This window comes from Bubalus bubalis, chromosome 24 (assembly GCF_019923935.1).
Source record: "Bubalus bubalis isolate 160015118507 breed Murrah chromosome 24, NDDB_SH_1, whole genome shotgun sequence".
Taxonomy (NCBI): Eukaryota; Metazoa; Chordata; class Mammalia; order Artiodactyla; family Bovidae; genus Bubalus; species Bubalus bubalis.
The window spans coordinates 31,835,874-31,853,555 of NC_059180.1; the positions used below are offsets into that span (position 1 = coordinate 31,835,874).

The 17,682-nt window shown below is 46.0% G+C and overlaps 1 protein-coding gene across 8 annotated transcripts in view; it reads left to right on the forward strand.

The window, feature by feature from the left end:
- The window catches only part of TXNDC11 (thioredoxin domain containing 11), a 60,391-nt gene that overhangs the window by 40,621 nt on the left and 2,088 nt on the right, over positions 1-17,682 (forward strand). For 4 of the 8 annotated variants that reach the window (XM_044935771.2, XM_044935773.2, XM_044935775.1 and 1 more), the window contains 5 exons: positions 4,363-4,563; positions 8,015-8,807; positions 11,007-11,149; positions 11,625-11,734; positions 15,180-15,260. In XM_044935771.2, the coding sequence (XP_044791706.1) occupies positions 4,363-4,563; positions 8,015-8,807; positions 11,007-11,149; positions 11,625-11,734; positions 15,180-15,260 (1,328 nt within the window). Of the gene's footprint in view, positions 1-2,191; positions 2,305-4,362; positions 4,564-8,014; positions 8,808-11,006; positions 11,150-11,624; positions 11,735-15,179; positions 15,261-17,682 lie in introns of all 8 variants that reach the window. The other 4 variants (XM_044935772.2, XM_025274956.3, XM_044935774.1 and 1 more) reach the window with 2 other exon arrangements.

The window sequence follows — 17,682 nt, forward strand, 5'->3', positions numbered from 1 at the left end:
CAGCAGGTTTATCTGTTAGTGCTTGTGTTCCACATTGGATCCCCACTTGGTGGCTGGTGTAATGAGTCTAGGTTTTGATCATGAAGGCTGTGAAACGTTGCTGTGGTTCTAAGTCTGGTGCTGAGAGGAAGATTAGGCTGCCTCACTCCCATTCTCTGGCTCCCATTGCCCACCCCGCCCCGCGCTTTGCCATCCACCCTATATATAAGCCTTTCCTGTCATTTTGGGCTTATTCTTCTTGTGTTTCTTTGGTTCTGTGCCATTTTCAACTCATCAGGTTTATGTTAGATTGTCCAGCCTGGTGTGAGGGACATGGTCACTCTCGCCTCATCGTCAGTAGTCACTCCTCCTCTGAGAGGAAGAGGCCGCCCCTGCTGGAAGGAGGGCTTGTGTGAGTAAGCTAGAAGCTTCATGTGTTTACTTAGATATCACTTGGTAACATTGAAAGTTTTTTTGTTGTTGTTCTGTAAATCATGGTGCAGTGAACGTCTCTGTGCACAGGACACTTGAAGTGATTTTGACTTACTTTCATAAGACTTGAGTCATAGCTTCCCAGGTGGCGCAGTGGTAAAGAATCCACCTGCCAGTGCAGGAGACACGAGAGACATGAGTTTGATTCCTGGGTCAGGAAGATCCCCTGGAGAAGGAAATGGCAACTCATTCCAGTATTCTTGCCTGGAAAATTCCATGGACAGAGGAGCCTGGCAGACTACAGCCCATGGGGTCACAAAGAGTCAGACATGACTGAACGACAGTGTAGCACACAATGTTTAACTGATACTTTACTTAACACCTGCTAGTAAAGCAGAAAGAGGGTAGGAAAAAATGCACCTTTTCCTATGTCATTTTATCCACCCTCTTTTAATACTATATATTTTAGTCAACTTTTAATCACACAAATATTACATTAAATATACTCCTTAGGGGGGAAAAAGAATGCTTCACACATAAGGATCAAGTCCCCTTTGATCTCCAACCCCCAACGCAAAACAGTTTTTATTATCCTTTCAGATTCTGTATACATTTGTAACCATATGTGCCTGTAGGAGAAGACATTACAAGTGTGAGGGATTTTTCCACATAAAAGGTACACTGTGTCTTTGCTTTTTTACTCACATGTGTCTTAGAAAATCTGTTCAGGCTGTATATATTGCCCTGCCCCACTGTTTTCAACATCTGCAGGCAATTCCTTGGTGACTGCCCTTGGGTGTAACTCTCAGGGCACGTGTGTGGGCACCAAAAGGTGGATCGGGGGCTGTGGGCCGTGTCCGGGTTCCATTGTGGACAGCACAGCGGGTTGCTCTCCCAGATGGCTGCCAGTCTGCCTTTTCCACCAGCTTTGCAGCAGAGCACTCATTTCTTTACTGGTCATCATATCTGGTACTTCCTATGTCTCAGATCTGGGGCATTTTGAAGGTGAAAAGTGGCAATTGTGTTTTCATTTGCTTTCCTCCAAAATAGTGAGGTTAAGTGCACAGTTAGCCTCTTACGTTTCAGTTTCTGTGATTTGCCCATTTTTAACTGTTTTATTTTTCTTAGTAATTCATATGAATTCCTTGTATATGCTAGATTGATTCATGTAACTAACATTTATTGCTCAAGAGATCAATATACACATGCCCAGATGCTGCTGTAGATGCTGGGGTACACAGCAATAAACAAGGTTTTAAGAGGAAGCTGGACCAAAGAAAATCTAAATAAATCAGTAGGATTATGTAAATGTTAATAAGTGCTGTTAAAAGCTTAGAGTAAAGAGAAGGCTTGAGTCAGGAGGGAGCCTTGGTGTCCCCTTACGGACCATCCTTTCAAGTGTTTTTGCCTGGAAGCAGGTGGTCAAGGAAGCCTCCTCAGAAGGTGGGGTGGGAGCCGAGATCTGAATGATGAGAAGGAACTGGCATGGAAATGTCCAGACGGAGAGAATAGCATGTGCCTGGGCTCTCAGGTGAGGCTCGTGAGTAGGGAACAAGGACTGAAACAGCGCAGGTCCTAGTCAGAGGCAGGTACTCGGGAGGAGACATGTGATCTGTTTTAGGAGGTGGTTTCTTTGGCTCCTCCTTTTCGGTCTAGGCTAGGTGGCCAAAAAGAGCTTTGCTCCGGGGAAATTTGTGTGTCAAGATTTGATCATTGGGTTTTGTGGTTGTTTTAAGGCATAGGCTTTTTCTTTTTAATAAAGGAAAATTTTCTGTTTCAGATTACCTAGGAACAGTACGATTTGGGGTTATCACAAATAAGCGTCTTGCGAAACTGGTATCCTTAGTACACTCTGGAAGTGTGTATTTACATAGACATTTCAACACATCACTTGTAAGTATTTTAAAATCACGTTTCTATTAGCGCAGTGGTTCTTAACCTTGTTTAGATCACAGACTTCTTTGAGAACTGGGTGAAATCTGTAGACGCTGTCTCTAGGAGAGTGCACATGGTTTTATATGCAAACCGAGTCCCCTCAGCCCCTTCTGGAGCCTGTGTCCCAGAGCTCTCGGATTTAACAGCTAGAAATTCTGTTTATAGTCTTAGACTTTGACGCAGCCTTGTTAGCTTTCCTTCTTGGATGAAATGGCAGAATTGCTGTACTGGAGAAGTGTTCCTCTGGGACCATGTTCTCAAAGGTTAAGGTTCCATTGGGCAATATCCTCTGTTCATTTGTTGCATTTATCAAGAGTAGCAACGTGACACACTTTTCTCCTTTAGCTGATGAGATGGACTTGGAAGTTCTTGTCAAGTCACAGTGAGAAGCTGGTGGCTTCCCGCCCCAGAGCGCCTGGGTTTTCATTGTTGTCTTTGTTCCCTGATTTTGTTTGCTTGTTGGTGGACTGGCCCCAACTTAGCTGTTTCTGAGCTTCTGAGCTGTGTTGTGCTTAGTCCTGTGCTTCTGCTCTGTTTATTGCTACTTCCTCAGTCCCAGCGCTGAGTTTATTTTCTTCAGTGTTTTCTCTCTCCGACTTCATTGACGGCGTCAGTGACTTACAGGTCGAGTGAGGACCCGAACCCCCGTACCAGTGTGCCCAGACTTTAAACCCACGCTCCCCTCAGCTCAGCATACAAGGCTCTTGCCTGTAGGGGGACTGCTGAGGGGTGCCCCCTGTGGCCAGTCTCCCTGGCTTCTGCCTTTCTCTAGTAACGCAGGTGGCTTTACTTCCTACAGTTTATATTCCCAAAGTCAAATATATTCCATGTTTTCCAGATAGAAATATTCATGAAGACAATTAACATTTTTTTCCACCTCCCACCATCCCACTCTGGGAATAAAAATCTGACGGTTTCTCCTGCCGCCCGCCCATTCTCCTTGTGCCTCTGTCTGAAGTTTCTTTGGACTTCATCTGCTGCTGCTGTCTATCATTTTCCTTCATCCTTCTTTTGTAACATGCTTTACAAGCAACGTATATCATGTTTATGTATAGTAACGGGTACTGAGAAAGAAATTTAAAATAGATGGCGAAAAGAAGATAGGACTATGAGAAAGATATTGAAAAAGATACTGAATTCATGGTGTCAATTCCATAGTTTTTAAGGGTGGCTCATTGACAGAGCAGCAGAATTCCTTTCAGCAAATGAAATATTAATGGGATACCAGTATTTTTTTTTTTTTTTTTTTTTTAAGTAAAAGCAGTGGACATCTTGTTATAAGTCAGTTTAAACCTCTATTTGGGGAAGTATAAAATATCTTATTTTGTGGAACTCTCCAAGCATTTTGGGGGGGAGTTTTGTTTGAAACCCTGTAATTTACATCATTGGAATTTCAAAAATAATTTTATGTGGACATACTTTGTTAGCGAAAAAGCAAAAAAAATCTAGGCATATCTCTCCTTAATTCTGTACACATTAAGTATGATCTGTGGCCTTGTATACAAGTTCTAGGTCACTCAGGGTTTCATGCAAATATTTGTTGAGTTCCTGCTCAGTGCCAGGTATGGGGGTGGGGAGACAGGTGAGCAAGGCAGATATAAACTTCTGTTCTAACAGAGAGTCCCCAAGGACAAGGGAAACATGATTTTCCCAAGGGTAAAATGACCCCCGACTCCATCATTTCTGTTTCCTTAGCAATTGCTTTACACAGGAAGGTAGAGGTCACTGTTGCCAGCAGCAGGCGGGAAACTTATTTGTTGGTAGATAAACAAATTCATCTTTTCTGCCTAAAGGGAAAGATGAATCACATGATCTGAAAGTCACCTCTCACAGCAGCTTCTGCTTTCCAAGCCACTTGTGAGGAAGCGCCCTGTCTGGAGTGGCAGAGCCAGAGTGCAGCCGCCCAGGCCGCTCCGAGCCTCGTTTTCCTCACCTGTGAAGAGAGGGCTGAGGCCGGGCAGGGGTGGTGCTGCCGTCCCACCTCGCCTCTTATGTCTGTGCGTTTGTCCTTCCCAGGTCTTTCCCAGGGAGGTCATCAACTACACCGCTGAGAACATCTATAAGTGGGCCTTAGAAAACCGAGAGATGCTCGTCCGATGGCTGTGGCCGCACGGCGGCAAGAGTCTCCTGCTGAACAACGAGCTGAAGAAGGGACCAGCGCTTTTTGTATTCATACCTTTTAATCCCTTAGCCGAGAGTCACCCTTTGATAGATGAGGTAAGAGCCACAGTGGGAAGAGATGTCTCAGAAGCAACAGGCAAACCTCATTGACTTAGAGGCTTCTCTTGTTCCACAATCAGAGTGGTTTCCCTTACTCGCTGAGTGGCTGCTGCGTTTCATGGTATCACTCCTTCCTGTAAGTGGGCAGGAGAGCCTGTGCCTTCTTGGTTGGGACCCACCATGGCCTCTCCAGCCACGTTACTGACAGTATCTCAGGTCTGGTTGAGGCAGAGCAGACAGGGCGGTCAAACCAGGCCTCCTTGAAGATGGGCCAGGTTCCCTCTTCCTGCAGCGACTGATGTTCGGGAGAGGTGTGGAGCGGGTGGACAGCACAGGCGGGGTTTAGTGTGGCCTTGGGGGTGCCGTCATCACAGGCATTTGGCCAGGCTGGTGGCCCTGACCACGCTCAGTCCAGCAGTGGCAGGGTGACCTGGGGATCCCATGTTTTCCTAACCCTTCTGTGGCTCACAGAGTGGTTTTCGGAGCCAATCGTCATCAGAAGTCAGCCCCTCCTGCCTGCCTCTTCTGCGTGCGTTGCCTGTCTCTGAGTGTGAGTTTATTTTATGTATGGATCGTTCGGGGGCACTTAGAGCAATAACAATCAGCAGAGAGCGCCTGGGATTGCTCAGTTGGGTTTACTGGGGGTTTAATTTTTTCCTTCCCTCCAGGATCCCTTAATTGGCCAAAACCAATTTCAGAGAGTCCTTGAGCCACTGGCCAGGCTCACCAGATGCTGCTTTTCCCGGGCCCTCTCAGGAGCCTTCCTGAGGGAACGGGGAGGAAGGACCTTTGCCAGGCCAGGCCCCTTCCGTGGCTACTCTGGAGCCTCTTTGCTGACATGATTCATCCCCGCTGGGGGCCTTCTGAGTGGACGCTGCTCACGTGGCTTAGAAGAGGGAGGAAGAGGAAGTGAAATGGATCTGCTGATTCTCTGATTAGGGAGGACTTGAAGTAATAAGACTTCATTTCTTTGGAAAATCTTCACAACACAGTTATTCTGTGAACTAAGACACTCTTACTTTACTAAGATGCTCTAATATTAAGAGTTCTTAAAGTTATTTCTAGTAAATGTGGGGTTTTCAACCAGCCATCCCCTGGTATCCATGAGGGTTTGGTTGCAGGACCCCCACATATACCAAACTCCAAACGTGCTCAAGTTCTGTATTGTAAAATGGCATAGCATTTACATGTAACCTACGCACATTGTCCTGTATATTTTAAATCATCTCTAAGATTACTTATAATACCTATGCCTAATACTGTATAAGTGACAGTGTTAGTTGCTCAGTCGTGTCTGACTCTTTGCGACCCCTTGAACCATAGCCTGCCAGGCTCCTCTGTCCTGGGGATTTCTCAGGTAAGAATACTGGGGTTGGTTGCCATGCCCTCTTCCAGGGGATCTTTCTGACCCAGGGATCAAACCCCCATCTTGTACGTCTCAATACCATATAAATGCTATGTAAATAGTTGCCTGTGTGCAGCAAACTCAAACTTTGTTTTCTGGAATTTTTCCCCCCAAATATTTTTGATCCATGTTGTTTGAATTGCTGATACAGGATATGAAGGGCTGACTGTAGTTGAATTTTTGTGGGTTTGGTGGGGGCCTGGGGGTGGTGATCTGTCTTTGAATATAAAGTAGTACCCAGATGAGGCAAGAGGGCAGCTGGGCTCTTTATTAATCACATAGGCTTGAACTTTTCAGTATAATGTGCTGTTGGAGCCTTACCCTTTAAGAAGGGCTGAGATGTTCTTGTGTGTACATGTGTGTGTGGGAGGGGGGGGACCAAAACACTGGTTTTATCATCTAAAGTAACCTTTTTTACGCCCAAGAACTGTTCGAACAATTTGCTTTTTTGTACAAACACGTGTCTTAAATTAACTCTGTCCATAAGTATCATGTATTATAAAATATGGGTTTTCTTTTAAATTGGAAAAGTACTTACTAAATGGTTTTTACACACATGCGCACACAACATGTACCCTCTTTAATGAAACAAAATCCTGAGTGACTTACCCTTTAACTAACTCCCCATGGCAGGATTTGACTTAAGTTAGCACAGCTCTGTTTTAGGGAGTATGAGTGCCTCTGGATTAGAATGACTTGCTTGTCTTTTGCATTAAACTGGGGTGGTGTTGGGTGGTGAAAGCTCCTGAGTTTGGAAATGGAAGAGTCCTGGAATGCAACTTGAATCTAAATGGCTAGCACTGATCTCAGGGTAAAGCCGATCATCTCACCAAGAAGCAGGAGTGTGTACATTCATTCCCCTGAGATGCTTTCGTTCACCAGGTGTTTACTGAGCCTTTGTTACATGCCTGGCACTGGGCGAGGCTCGAGGGGACGGCAGGATAAATCAAGCCCAGTCCTGCCCGTGAAGATCCCTGAGCCTGTGGGGAAGAGGGGTGTCTCGACAGACAGTTGTGAGGCTCTCTGGAAAGGACTTCTGGGACCTTAAAAATGGGGAACCTGCCTCTCCCCCGGCTGGGGTGGGGTCACCTTTACTGGTGTAGGGTCTTGGGGAGAGTGTTGAGGTTTGCCAGGTGGAGGAGGCTCTGACCAACCAGAAAGGCAGACTTGGGTCAGACTGTGTTTGGTTTTACCCTCCAGATAAGGGGAGCCACTGAATGTCGTTTGGCAGAGGAGCCTCGTGCTTTGGTATTTTTAAAAATAAGGGGTGGCAGTGTGGAAGCTCAGTGGGTGGGGGAGAGAATGGCGGTCTGTGAGGAGTGAGGCCGAGTCGAGGCAGTGGCCGTAGGGATGCAAAAGGACGCTGCCCAAGTCAGTGCTGGCCGGACTGGAGGCGTGGGTGATGCGGAGGAGAAACTGAGGGCTGGCTGATGTTTCTGGTTTGACGGTGCCATTTTCCAGAGAGGCTGGTGCAGGAGCAGGAAGGCAAAATGAAGGAGTATGGTTTGGAACAGGATGAATTCGTGGGCTCCTCTGGTGCATTAATTTATTTGGAAACATAGATGCCAGGAAATAGTTGATCTACTCGTTAGGTGCTTGGCAAGTTTTTTTAGGCTAGACTGTTATATTTAAGAGGAAGAATGAAGACCTCCTCTGGAGGAGTTTAAAGATAAAAAGGAAGGTGACTCAGCTGGGTGTTCAGACTTAAATTCTGTTCCTGGTTCTTCGATAACCCAGATGTGTCTTGTGAGGTGAGCCGCTTCACCCCATCACGTGATAGGCTAAGACATCTCCCTCTAAGACCCCTTCTGTCTCTGAACAGGTGGTTCAGTATTTGTTAACAGAGTGACATGATCTGAAATGTGACCCAGAACCCTCTATTAATAGCTCTAGGTGTGACAGCTTCCTGTTTATTGCTGTTTCCGGCCAGGGCTCTTCCTTCTGAATCAGACAGGATGCTCTCTAGGCCTGTGAGCCCCAGTGTCAGTCCCTTGGTTCCCTACCCCGCCCCACACCTCTCACGAGCTCCGCCCTGTGTTTCAGATCACCGAAGTGGCCTTGGAGTACAACAACTGTCACGGGGACCAGGTGGTGGAGCGGCTTCTCCAGCACCTGCGGCGAGCGGACGCCCCCGGGTTCAAGTCCCTGGCACCTGAGCCCCCAGCCCGGCTCCCGGACCCGCCGCTGATAACAGCGTCACCCTGCTGCAACACGGTGGTGCTGCCACGGTGGCACTCCATCTCCAGAACCCACAATGTGTGTGAACTGTGTGTCAACCAGACGGCCGGTGGCCTCAGGCCGAGCTCGGTCAGCGTGCCCCAGTGCAGCTTCTTCGAGATGGCAGCAGCTCTGGATTCTTTCTACCTCAAGGAGCAGACCTTTTATCATGTGGCATCAGACAGCATAGAATGCAGCAATTTTCTAAGTTTCTACAGCCCTTTCAGCTACTACACTGCATGTTGCAGGACCATAAACAGGGGCGTAGCGGGCTTCATTGATTCTGAACAAGGTGTCTTTGAAACCCCGCCCGTTGCATTTTCTTCCCTAGAGAAGAAGTGCAAGGTTGAGAGCCCGGGCTCTGTTCCTCACATTGAGGAGAACAGGTATCTCTTTCCTGAACTGGAGACGAGCAGCTCGAGCTTCACAGGCCTGAGCTGCAGAACCAACAAGACCCTAAACATCTACCTTCTGGACTCCAATCTGTTCTGGTTGTATGCGGAGAGGCTGGGTGCTCCGAGCACCGCACGGGTGAAGGAGTTTGCTGCAATTGTTGACGTGAAGGAAGAGTCTCACTATATCTTGGATCCAAAACAGGCTCTTATGAAGTTCACCCTAGGTACCATGGGCATTTCCTTCCCCAAGCCTAATGCTTTGCTTAACTTTCCATAGGTGACTCTTATTTAGGGATCTCATGACAGTTGGCTCTTACTAGCTCATTTTAAATCTTCACACTGCAGTCGTAATTTTAAAAGAAGCTAATTTTGTCCGTTAAATGAAACAGAAACTCCCTAACTCCAAATTCTGGATAAGTTGGTCACTTAGCCCTTGGGAAGAGTCCAGCGTCCCCGATTGGCAGTGCCTGCTGCATTTCCAAGGTGGGAACCTGGCCACAGTGACGGACAGGGTGGTGGCGAGTGGGTCTGGTGGTAACTCCTCTGGCTGATGAACAGCCCTGGCAGGAGCTTCACAGAAAGCAGCGGAATGATAGAACCGCCTGGCCCCCTTTATGTCTTGCAGGTTTAACTACATATCAGGGCTACCAGACCTAATTTGTTCTGCTGCTCCTTTTTAGCAAGTTGAGGAATACTGCTATGACCTTGGGTGCCTCGATGGTAACAAGCAAGTGTCAGACCAAACCAGCAAGACCCACTTAGGGGGCAGGGCTGGGAAGGGGGTAGATCAGCGTTCTGGGAAAGCACCGCGAGCTTGCCTTTAGAGCCTGGCAGCAGCAGTGGCCCAGCCCACGTGTCCTGTTCCCAGGGCTTCGCTGACATCCTTGATGTGCACACAAGGAAGTGTAAATTCAAAAGCTGTGTTAGTTCAGCCTCATTGCAACCATGGAGGAAAGTCGCTGTTTGCCAAATGGATTCAGGAGGAATGTGGTGGGGAGGGCAACCTTTCGTTTTCAAGTTTTGGAGAGCATGAAAGTAAGAAACTCAAAACTCTTAAATATTAGTCACTTTAGGTGCTGTCTTTTAAGTCCAGGTGAAGCTTGTTTGTTTCCTATATTAGACACGTTTGAAAAGGCTTATGTAAATAGTGATTTATTTTTCTTACATCAAATTATATACTAAAATGTGAAGCCTCCTGAATGTGTAGAGGAACCCCGTGAATGGTCACTTAGTGAAGTGCGTCCACTTTTGATACCACACCTTGCTCCTCATTCATGTTGCCTGAAGTTACATTTTGGTGTACTGAGTTTTCTTAAAATGAAACAAGCCTGTATTTTTAAAGTAAGCGTTGATTGGATCTTCCTGCCTCCTGTGCTGATACTCAAGCATTCAGTGAGCTCGTGATGGGCCCCCCCTGAATTTAAGGGTGATCTAAAAGACGCTGTCATCTGATTTCTTTTCATCTTCTGTATCTACTCTGAAACATCTAGTTCTGTTGTTCTCTGTCCTGTGGTTGGTGACAAAATTTGTCAAAGTCCTCATGCAGAAACATCCACTGTGTTGTTTTGGAGAGATGACTCTCAAGTCAGCCATCTCTGGGGCAGTTTCAGAATTCAGCCTTCATTGAAATTAGTGAACAGTTCTGGGTTTTATGTTTCAAAAAACCAACTAAGTGTCATTCAGATGTTGATGACTGATTCTCTTTAGTATTCACTCAACCTTCTTCCCTTCTTCCTTCCTCCATGGAGCCTGTCATTGTTCACTAGGACCTCAGAATGGAAAGAGAAGGAAAAAAAAAATGAAACTCAGATTAGTGCTGCTTCAGATGAAACAAAGGAATCTGAAAACATAGTCGTCGGTGGGGAGGGTAAAACTGTTGGTTCAAGTTAGGGTTTTGGATTATTTATGGGTCTTATTGATGCTGTTTTCCCACTAAATATAGTGGTTTATTTCGCTTAACCTTTTAATTAAAGAAGAAACCTGAGGAACTTTAGTAAAGGAAACACAAACCATAGCTCCTCACCCTCATTTGAATGAGTGTTTGAACACCTCCCACATTACAGTAGCTTGTGCAGTTACTGCATCAGTAGTTAGGCTTAAAGGTCTTGGTATTGTAGATTGAAATCTTGATGATGACTCGTTGATGACTTACCCAGTCTCTGGTGTCTTGTGGACCAGTGTTAGAAAAAAAGACCGTCAAATTCCTAGCCCGTGCACAGTAGACCATGGAACTCTTGAGTGGTGCTTTGTTAACTAAAGTGCTGTCTGCTGAGTTACTAGAGCCAATGCGACCCCCTGTCCCCTCCTATGTGGATTTTGTTCAGTGGGCCTGTGAAGCCAGCCCACTTTTTAAAGTATAAAGTGGGCCAGCTACTCTCCTTGTACCAAGAGAAGAGCTGATCTCATTTTCTCTTTATTTTTAGAGTCTTTCATTCAAAACTTCAGCGTTCTCTACAGTCCCCTGAAAAGGCATCTTATTGGAAGTGACTCTACCCAGTTCACTTCTCAGCGTTTAATCACTGAAGTGACGACTGATACCTTCTGGGAAGTAGTCCTTCAGAAACAGGTATGGAATCAAGCGAGGCAGAAATCAAGCTATCTGTCCCTATTAAAATAATTTCCAAAGCTGCAATCATGGGTGGAGCAGTTGGGCTGACGTACAGAAGACTAGCCACGTGACAGCCTTACTGCAGAATGTGCGTGAATTACATGGTGCTTTTGTGAGTGCAAAGCATCCTTAAAAATACATAACTGAAAACACCAACAAAAGATCAGGGACTTCCCTGGTGGTCCAGGGGCTAAGACTCTGAACTCACGGTGCAACAGGCCTGGATTCCATCCCTTGTCAGGGAACTGGATCCCATATGTCACAACTAAGAGACCCAAGTGCAGCCAAATAAATAAATATTTAAAAAAAAATACGCAGACATCAAGTTTTCACTGTACTTTGTGCATGAGCAGCATTTATGGAATGTCTGCCAGGCTCTAAGTACAGTGAGGACCCCAGAAGCTCAGTAACAGCCAACTTCTTCTTCCCACAGGACGTGTTGCTACTTTACTACGCACAGTGGTGCGGCTTCTGTCCAGCCCTCAATCACGTCTTCATCCAGCTAGCTCGGCTCCTGCCCTCAGACACATTCACTGTGGCGAGGTAAGGAAGCCTATGCTGCCGCACTCTGGGCTGGATGCCTGTCTTTTTTCTGCTTCCAGCTTAGCCACGTGGCTTGCAAGGGTCTGCCAGTTTTCTGTGGACTTGGGTAAGGCTGAGTTGATTGTCAGCTGGAAGCTATGAGCAAAACCTCATTGGCGCCAGAGTCTTCCTGGTGAATACTGAGTGTTCCTTGCGTGATGTTGAGAGTGTTTCTGTGGGAGCAGTGCTGATCTGTTTGCTTGGACAGCCCCCCAAGTGGCCAGCTTTCTGGAATATACATCACTGGGGCCTTGGCCCAGCAAAAGGGGGCCAGTCTCTGACATACTGTCAACCAGCCCTGGGACCTGGAGTGAATCTCTCCAGCAGGCCTTGTTTCCCTCCTCATTCCTAAAAGGAAGAGGAAAGATGGGCTAATACCCATGTGGTGTTCTAGTTGTGTGATTCCATGGCACTGTATGTGGGATCTTCAGTAAACAAATGAATTTTAAATCACTGTTTTGTAAAAACAATGCTCAAAGAGTTTTTGGATGAGGTAGTAGGCAGTTCGGAGGGAAAATTATTTAAATTTAAGCTATATCTTCTTTCTCCCTCCTCCCCAAGAAAACCCCTTCAGATAGGTAGAATTAAATATAAAAGATCAAATCAGAGAAAATGACAGAAAATAGAATATTGGATTTGCTGGTTACTTTGAGAGGTGGAAACTTGCCAAATAGTGAAAGAAAGATGAACAGATTTCACTAGGAAAGTGTGCAATGAAAATACAGAAAACCGACTTACAGAAGGACAACAGCTGTGTTTCCCAGCACGTGTGTCTTTCCTTCTGTGTGTGCTGCAAATAATGATTTAGAGCCACACTGGAGGAGGCACTGTGCTGGGAGACTTTTATACACACACGGTATCTGACTTAATCCTTAGGACAGTCAGTGGAACAGGCGTGATCACCAGTCCTTTTACTGAGGACAAATCTGAGACACAGAAATATCAGGCAGCTTGCCCAGAGTCAAGCAACCTGTAAATAAGGGATCAGGATTCAGAATCAGGCCTTCATACTCCAGACCCTGAGAAATTAAAGTGGTTTAAGAAAACTGCTGAGAGCAAAATGTCGTTTGTACGTATAGTGGAATATTACTCAGCCTTAAAAATTTTAGGAAGGACGTTCTGTAACATGGGTGCACCTTGAGGATGTTCATGCTAAGTGAAATGAGACACAGAAGGACCAACGCTGTGCGCTTTCCCTGCGCGAGGCCCCTAGAGTAGTCAGAGTCATAGAGGTGGAAAGCAGAACGGTGGTTACCCAGGGGTGCGGGGAGGACCGGAGCGGTTGTCGAGTGGGGTCAGTTCCTGTTTTGCAGGATGAAAGAGCCCGAGACAGATGGTGGTAATGGTTACACAGCGTTATGAAAGCACTGTGCACTTAGAAATGGTTAAGATGGCACGTTCTGTGTTATGTGTGTTTTACCACAGAGGAAGTGGGGGATGGAGGGAGAAACAGCTGAGAAGGACTGCAGTGTGAGAGAAAGGTCACAAAACAGACTTTCCACTTAAGAGGAGAGAGTGAATAAACAAGTAGGGAAATGATAATCTAGTAAGTGTAAATTAAAACAATAACAAAATGTCAGTTACATTTATTAACGAATGCTCTTGAGTGGTAGAATCTTTGTTAGTTTGTTTGGTTTTGTTTTGGCCACATCATGTGGCTTCCAGGTCCTGACCAGGGATCAAACCCAGTCCCCAGGGCAATGAAAGCACAGCCCTAACCACTGGACAGCCAGGGAATTCCCATTGGTAGGATCTTGTGTTGATAAAATCAAATGAAACTGTCACAGTCAGATGTAGCTAATAGAGAAAGTAAATTGGCATAAGCTTTTTGGAAAACATTTTAGTACCATTTGTAAGAAGTCACAAAAATGGTTATATACTTTTGACCCAGTTAATTTCACTTTGGGGAATTAAGGAAATGGGACTCCCAGAGAAGCATGTGCTCATCATTGCAGTGTTATTTATATCTGACAGGAGAAAAATGGTTACATAAATTATGGTTGAGCATTTGATGGAATTTTTACCCCTTCATTAGAACAATGCACATCATACAGTTAATTTTGAAAAGAATATAATGTGAAATATGACTGCTGCTCTTCACAGTATGTTGATATAGACACCAGAACTTGAATGAGAATGGCAGAAAGGAGGTGCTGATTAGCCCAGTGGAATTCAGAGGGGATGTTTACAAATATATTTTTTGATTTTACAGTTTAGTTTTTCCTTGAAGTAAAAAATCAGGAGAAAAAGCATTTGATTATAAACCACTTGCTTAAAAAATAGGACTGATGTTCTCTGTAGCCTTTCACAGGGGGAGGCAGGAGTGCTGTTTTGTTAGTGAAGCTATTTAAAACTGCTGTGATTTGGTTATGTCATTTCTTTTTTAAGCGAATTTCATCCTTCTGGACAAATGCATGGCACTGATTTCTCCTGCTCCCAATTATACATTCTGAAAACTTCTGTCGAGTTAATGATTCAGAACATTTCCATCTTTTGCACGTACTGTTTGTGGATACTGACACCTGGCCTAGCGGGCCTTCCTCGGTCCGCTTCCTCCTCCTAGGATGTTCCTTTTGCTTCAGCTGAGCAGTCCCGGGGGTGAGTGGGGAGGCCCTCCTGCAGGTCCAACCCATTGCCGGCTGAAGAGGTGCCTCCACCTCGTTCAGCAGAAAGCAAGCGCACAGGTTGGGTAATTTAGCCCAGATGTCATTTCCTGTATTAGAAAATTAATCTAAAATCTGCTAAGAAAATACAACTTTTTTGGTCTCTGTCTAGACTTACAAAATATAGAGTATTATCTTTCGTTCCCAGCTTTCTTACATTTTCAGAGGCTCGATGTATTTTGTGCAATGATTTCCTTATTCCAGGGTTTATTCATGGGTTAAAGTACTTGCCCACATTCTGTCAGTTAGGTGGACTACCTGTCAGGTGTCAGTGAGACTTTTTTATTCTTTTTTGGAATTCACTTTTACTTTCAAGACATTACATTTCAGGACTTTCCTGGTGGTCCAGTGGTTTAGACTTCGCCTTCCAATGCAGGGGGTGCAGGTTTGATCCTTGGTCGGGGAGCTAGGCTCCTACATGCCTCCTGGCCAAAAAACCAAAACATGAAACAAAAGCAATATTGTAACAAATTCAATAAAAGACTTAAAAATTGTCCACATCAAAGGAACAACAAAACCCCACTACATTGCCCTCAGCGAGTCAGGTGAGCAGTTGTCTGTCCTGAAAGCCTCGGTGTTTCTCGCGTGCGCTGTGCCTGCCAGTGGTGTGCACACTGCCAGGGGCCGGTCTGTGTGGCACACACAGCGCTCCGGGTTCTTAAGTTACTTGAGAAGAGGCTTTCAGGTTCCAGGTTGGAGTTTCTTGGGCCACTCTTACATTTTCTGTTCTTTCCCTTTACCAGGATCGATGTATCTCAGAATGATCTTCCTTGGGAATTCATGGTTGATCGTCTTCCTACTGTCTTATTTTTTCCCTGTAACAGGTAATGCTGATTTTTTTTTTTTTTTTCCAGTATTTGGGCAGATGGGATTCTTTTGCCGAAAATAAAATGGGTTTGAGGTAATTCACAAAAATGAAACGTAAATCATTTTCTATTACTAAAATATTTAGAATAAAATGCATTGTTTGAAACATACCACTAGGGACCAAGGGGAAAAGGGCTTTGGTGTCAGGGTGTCAGGTGTAGTGGTTTTAATAAATGTGCCCCTCCCGGAGTGTGCTTTACACAAGCATGAATGTGGCCACTGGAACTCGTTCGCCTTCTTGGCCTTATGAGCACACAGTGTGTGCTGAGATTGACAGCAAAGAGCCCCAGGTTCAAGTGGGCAAAACAGTAGCTCATGGCTGGGCTCTTGGGGACTCAGGCCCGGCTTGCCTGCTTCCGCGGGAGTCATTCATTTCTCATTGAGCCCTGCGGATGGCTTCCTCGGCTCTCTGGTGCAGGGAGGAAAGAGGCTGTCCTACCCGCTGCACCCCCCACTCTAGGGTTCACAGAGCCTTCTTCCCGTGAATGTCACTTCAAGGGCTGTCACCTTGATCTCTCCACATTCATCCAAGGGCGCTCCAAGGCCAGCCATCAGGGCACCCTCCCTGAGAGCCCAGGCACAGGATGGGCCGTTAGGTTAGCAAAAGAACGCCGACCTGGCAGTCAGCGAACGTGGATCCGGATGTTTTGGTACAAAGGAAATTAACTCTTGGACTTTTAAAGCCCGACAAACCAAATGTTCTCTTTGTATAAATTCCTTTTTGTTTTTAAAAGGATGGGTCCTCAGAGACCCAGTCACATGGGTTTGACAATATCTTCTCAGGGAAAAGCACTTGCAGGATGAGTTTAGTAATGCTGTCTAATTCACGTGTTTTATTCTCCGGCGCTCGCTTTTACTATTTATTGCAGCCACTGTCATGCTTCGCGTGTTTCTCTAAGGAGAGTGCTTCCTTCACGTGTATTGATTCATTTCCTTGGTTTTTCCTCTCTATCTCAAAGAATTTTTGCTGGTACACTTCCTGTGGTAGTAGGGTCTTTTCAGATCACACACTAAAAACAGAGCGTGACTCACCCCATTCCACCGCTGAGTGGTGATGAGCCTTTTTCTTTCTAAGAAGCATCTCAAGTGCCGCACAGTCCAGGAAGCTTGGACAGTGACACAAGCAGTTTCACCTTGTGTGGGACAGAGGTGAAGTTTAACGCCTCATTTTTCAAATTTCAAGCCTAGTTTGAAAAAGCGGTGAAGTCATAACCCCCAGCACATGCCTTTGCAGGAAGGCGTTCCCAGCAGCTAGATGGTTTCGTGTTTGGGTTGGGCACTTTTCGCTCTGAGGCCGCCCAAGGGAGTCGCTCATGCCCTGCAGGAAGGGTGCTGCAGCCCCTTCTTGTTTCCCTGAATTGAAAAGTCAAGGAAGTAAATACTAAATAGAGAAGACTGTCCAGTTCTAGTTTAACAGAGAGAGCTTGAGAACCAAAGTCTTACTGCCCTGGAATAGAAACTTTCTTTTTTATAAAATATTTATTTATTTTTGGCTGTGCTGGGTCTTTGCTGAGGCATGCTGGTTTTCTCTGGTTGTGGCGAGCAGGGGCTACTCTCTAGTTGAAGTGTGCCGGCTTCTCGTTGCGGTGGCTTCTTCTGTGGCAGAGCCTGGGCTCTAGGGCACGTGGGCTTGGTAGTTGGCACTCCCTGGCTCTAGAGCACAGGCTCAGTAGTTGTGGTGTTCTGGCCCGGCTGCTCCACGGCGTGTGGGATCTTCCTGGATCAGGGATCGAACCCGTGTGCCCTGCATTGGCAGGCAGGTTCTTTACCACTGAGCCACAGGGCAGCCCAGGAACAGAATTTTTTTCTTATTTCCTAAAAAGAAATGGTAATCAGAAGTGAATAAGCTCCTCACTAGCTGGTCCAAGGTGAGTATTCAGTTTACTCAGGAGGTAGATGGGCAGAGAGCTGACAACTTGCAAAAGAGGACATGAAAAGGCTGACAACATGCAGTAAGACCTTCCTCACAGTCACATGCTTATTTTCCATGAAGAGAATGTAAAAGTGCATATGCGTTTTTGGTAAAATATAAATTTACACATGCACTGGGTTAAAATATGTGCAGAAGGAAAGTTATCAAGGGGTTGATGGTGATGGTTTTGCAGGAGTGAGGCTTACAAGTGGTCTGGTGAATGCCTCGTGTGCTTTTTACACCCTTTGCCAATTGCCCTCAATGAACACGTTGGATTTAATAATCATGAAAGTGAAACTGTAGGAGAGAGCTTGTCCTCTGCCGCAGTGTGCAGCCTGGGCCGCCTCCTCCTCCTGCAGGGCCACCTTCCCACTCAGGGGCATCTCAGAGCCACTCTTGTTCCACCATGTCTTCTGTGTGGCCTTTCACAAGGCAGGTGCTCTGGCCCGGTGCTGGGCCAGCACGTT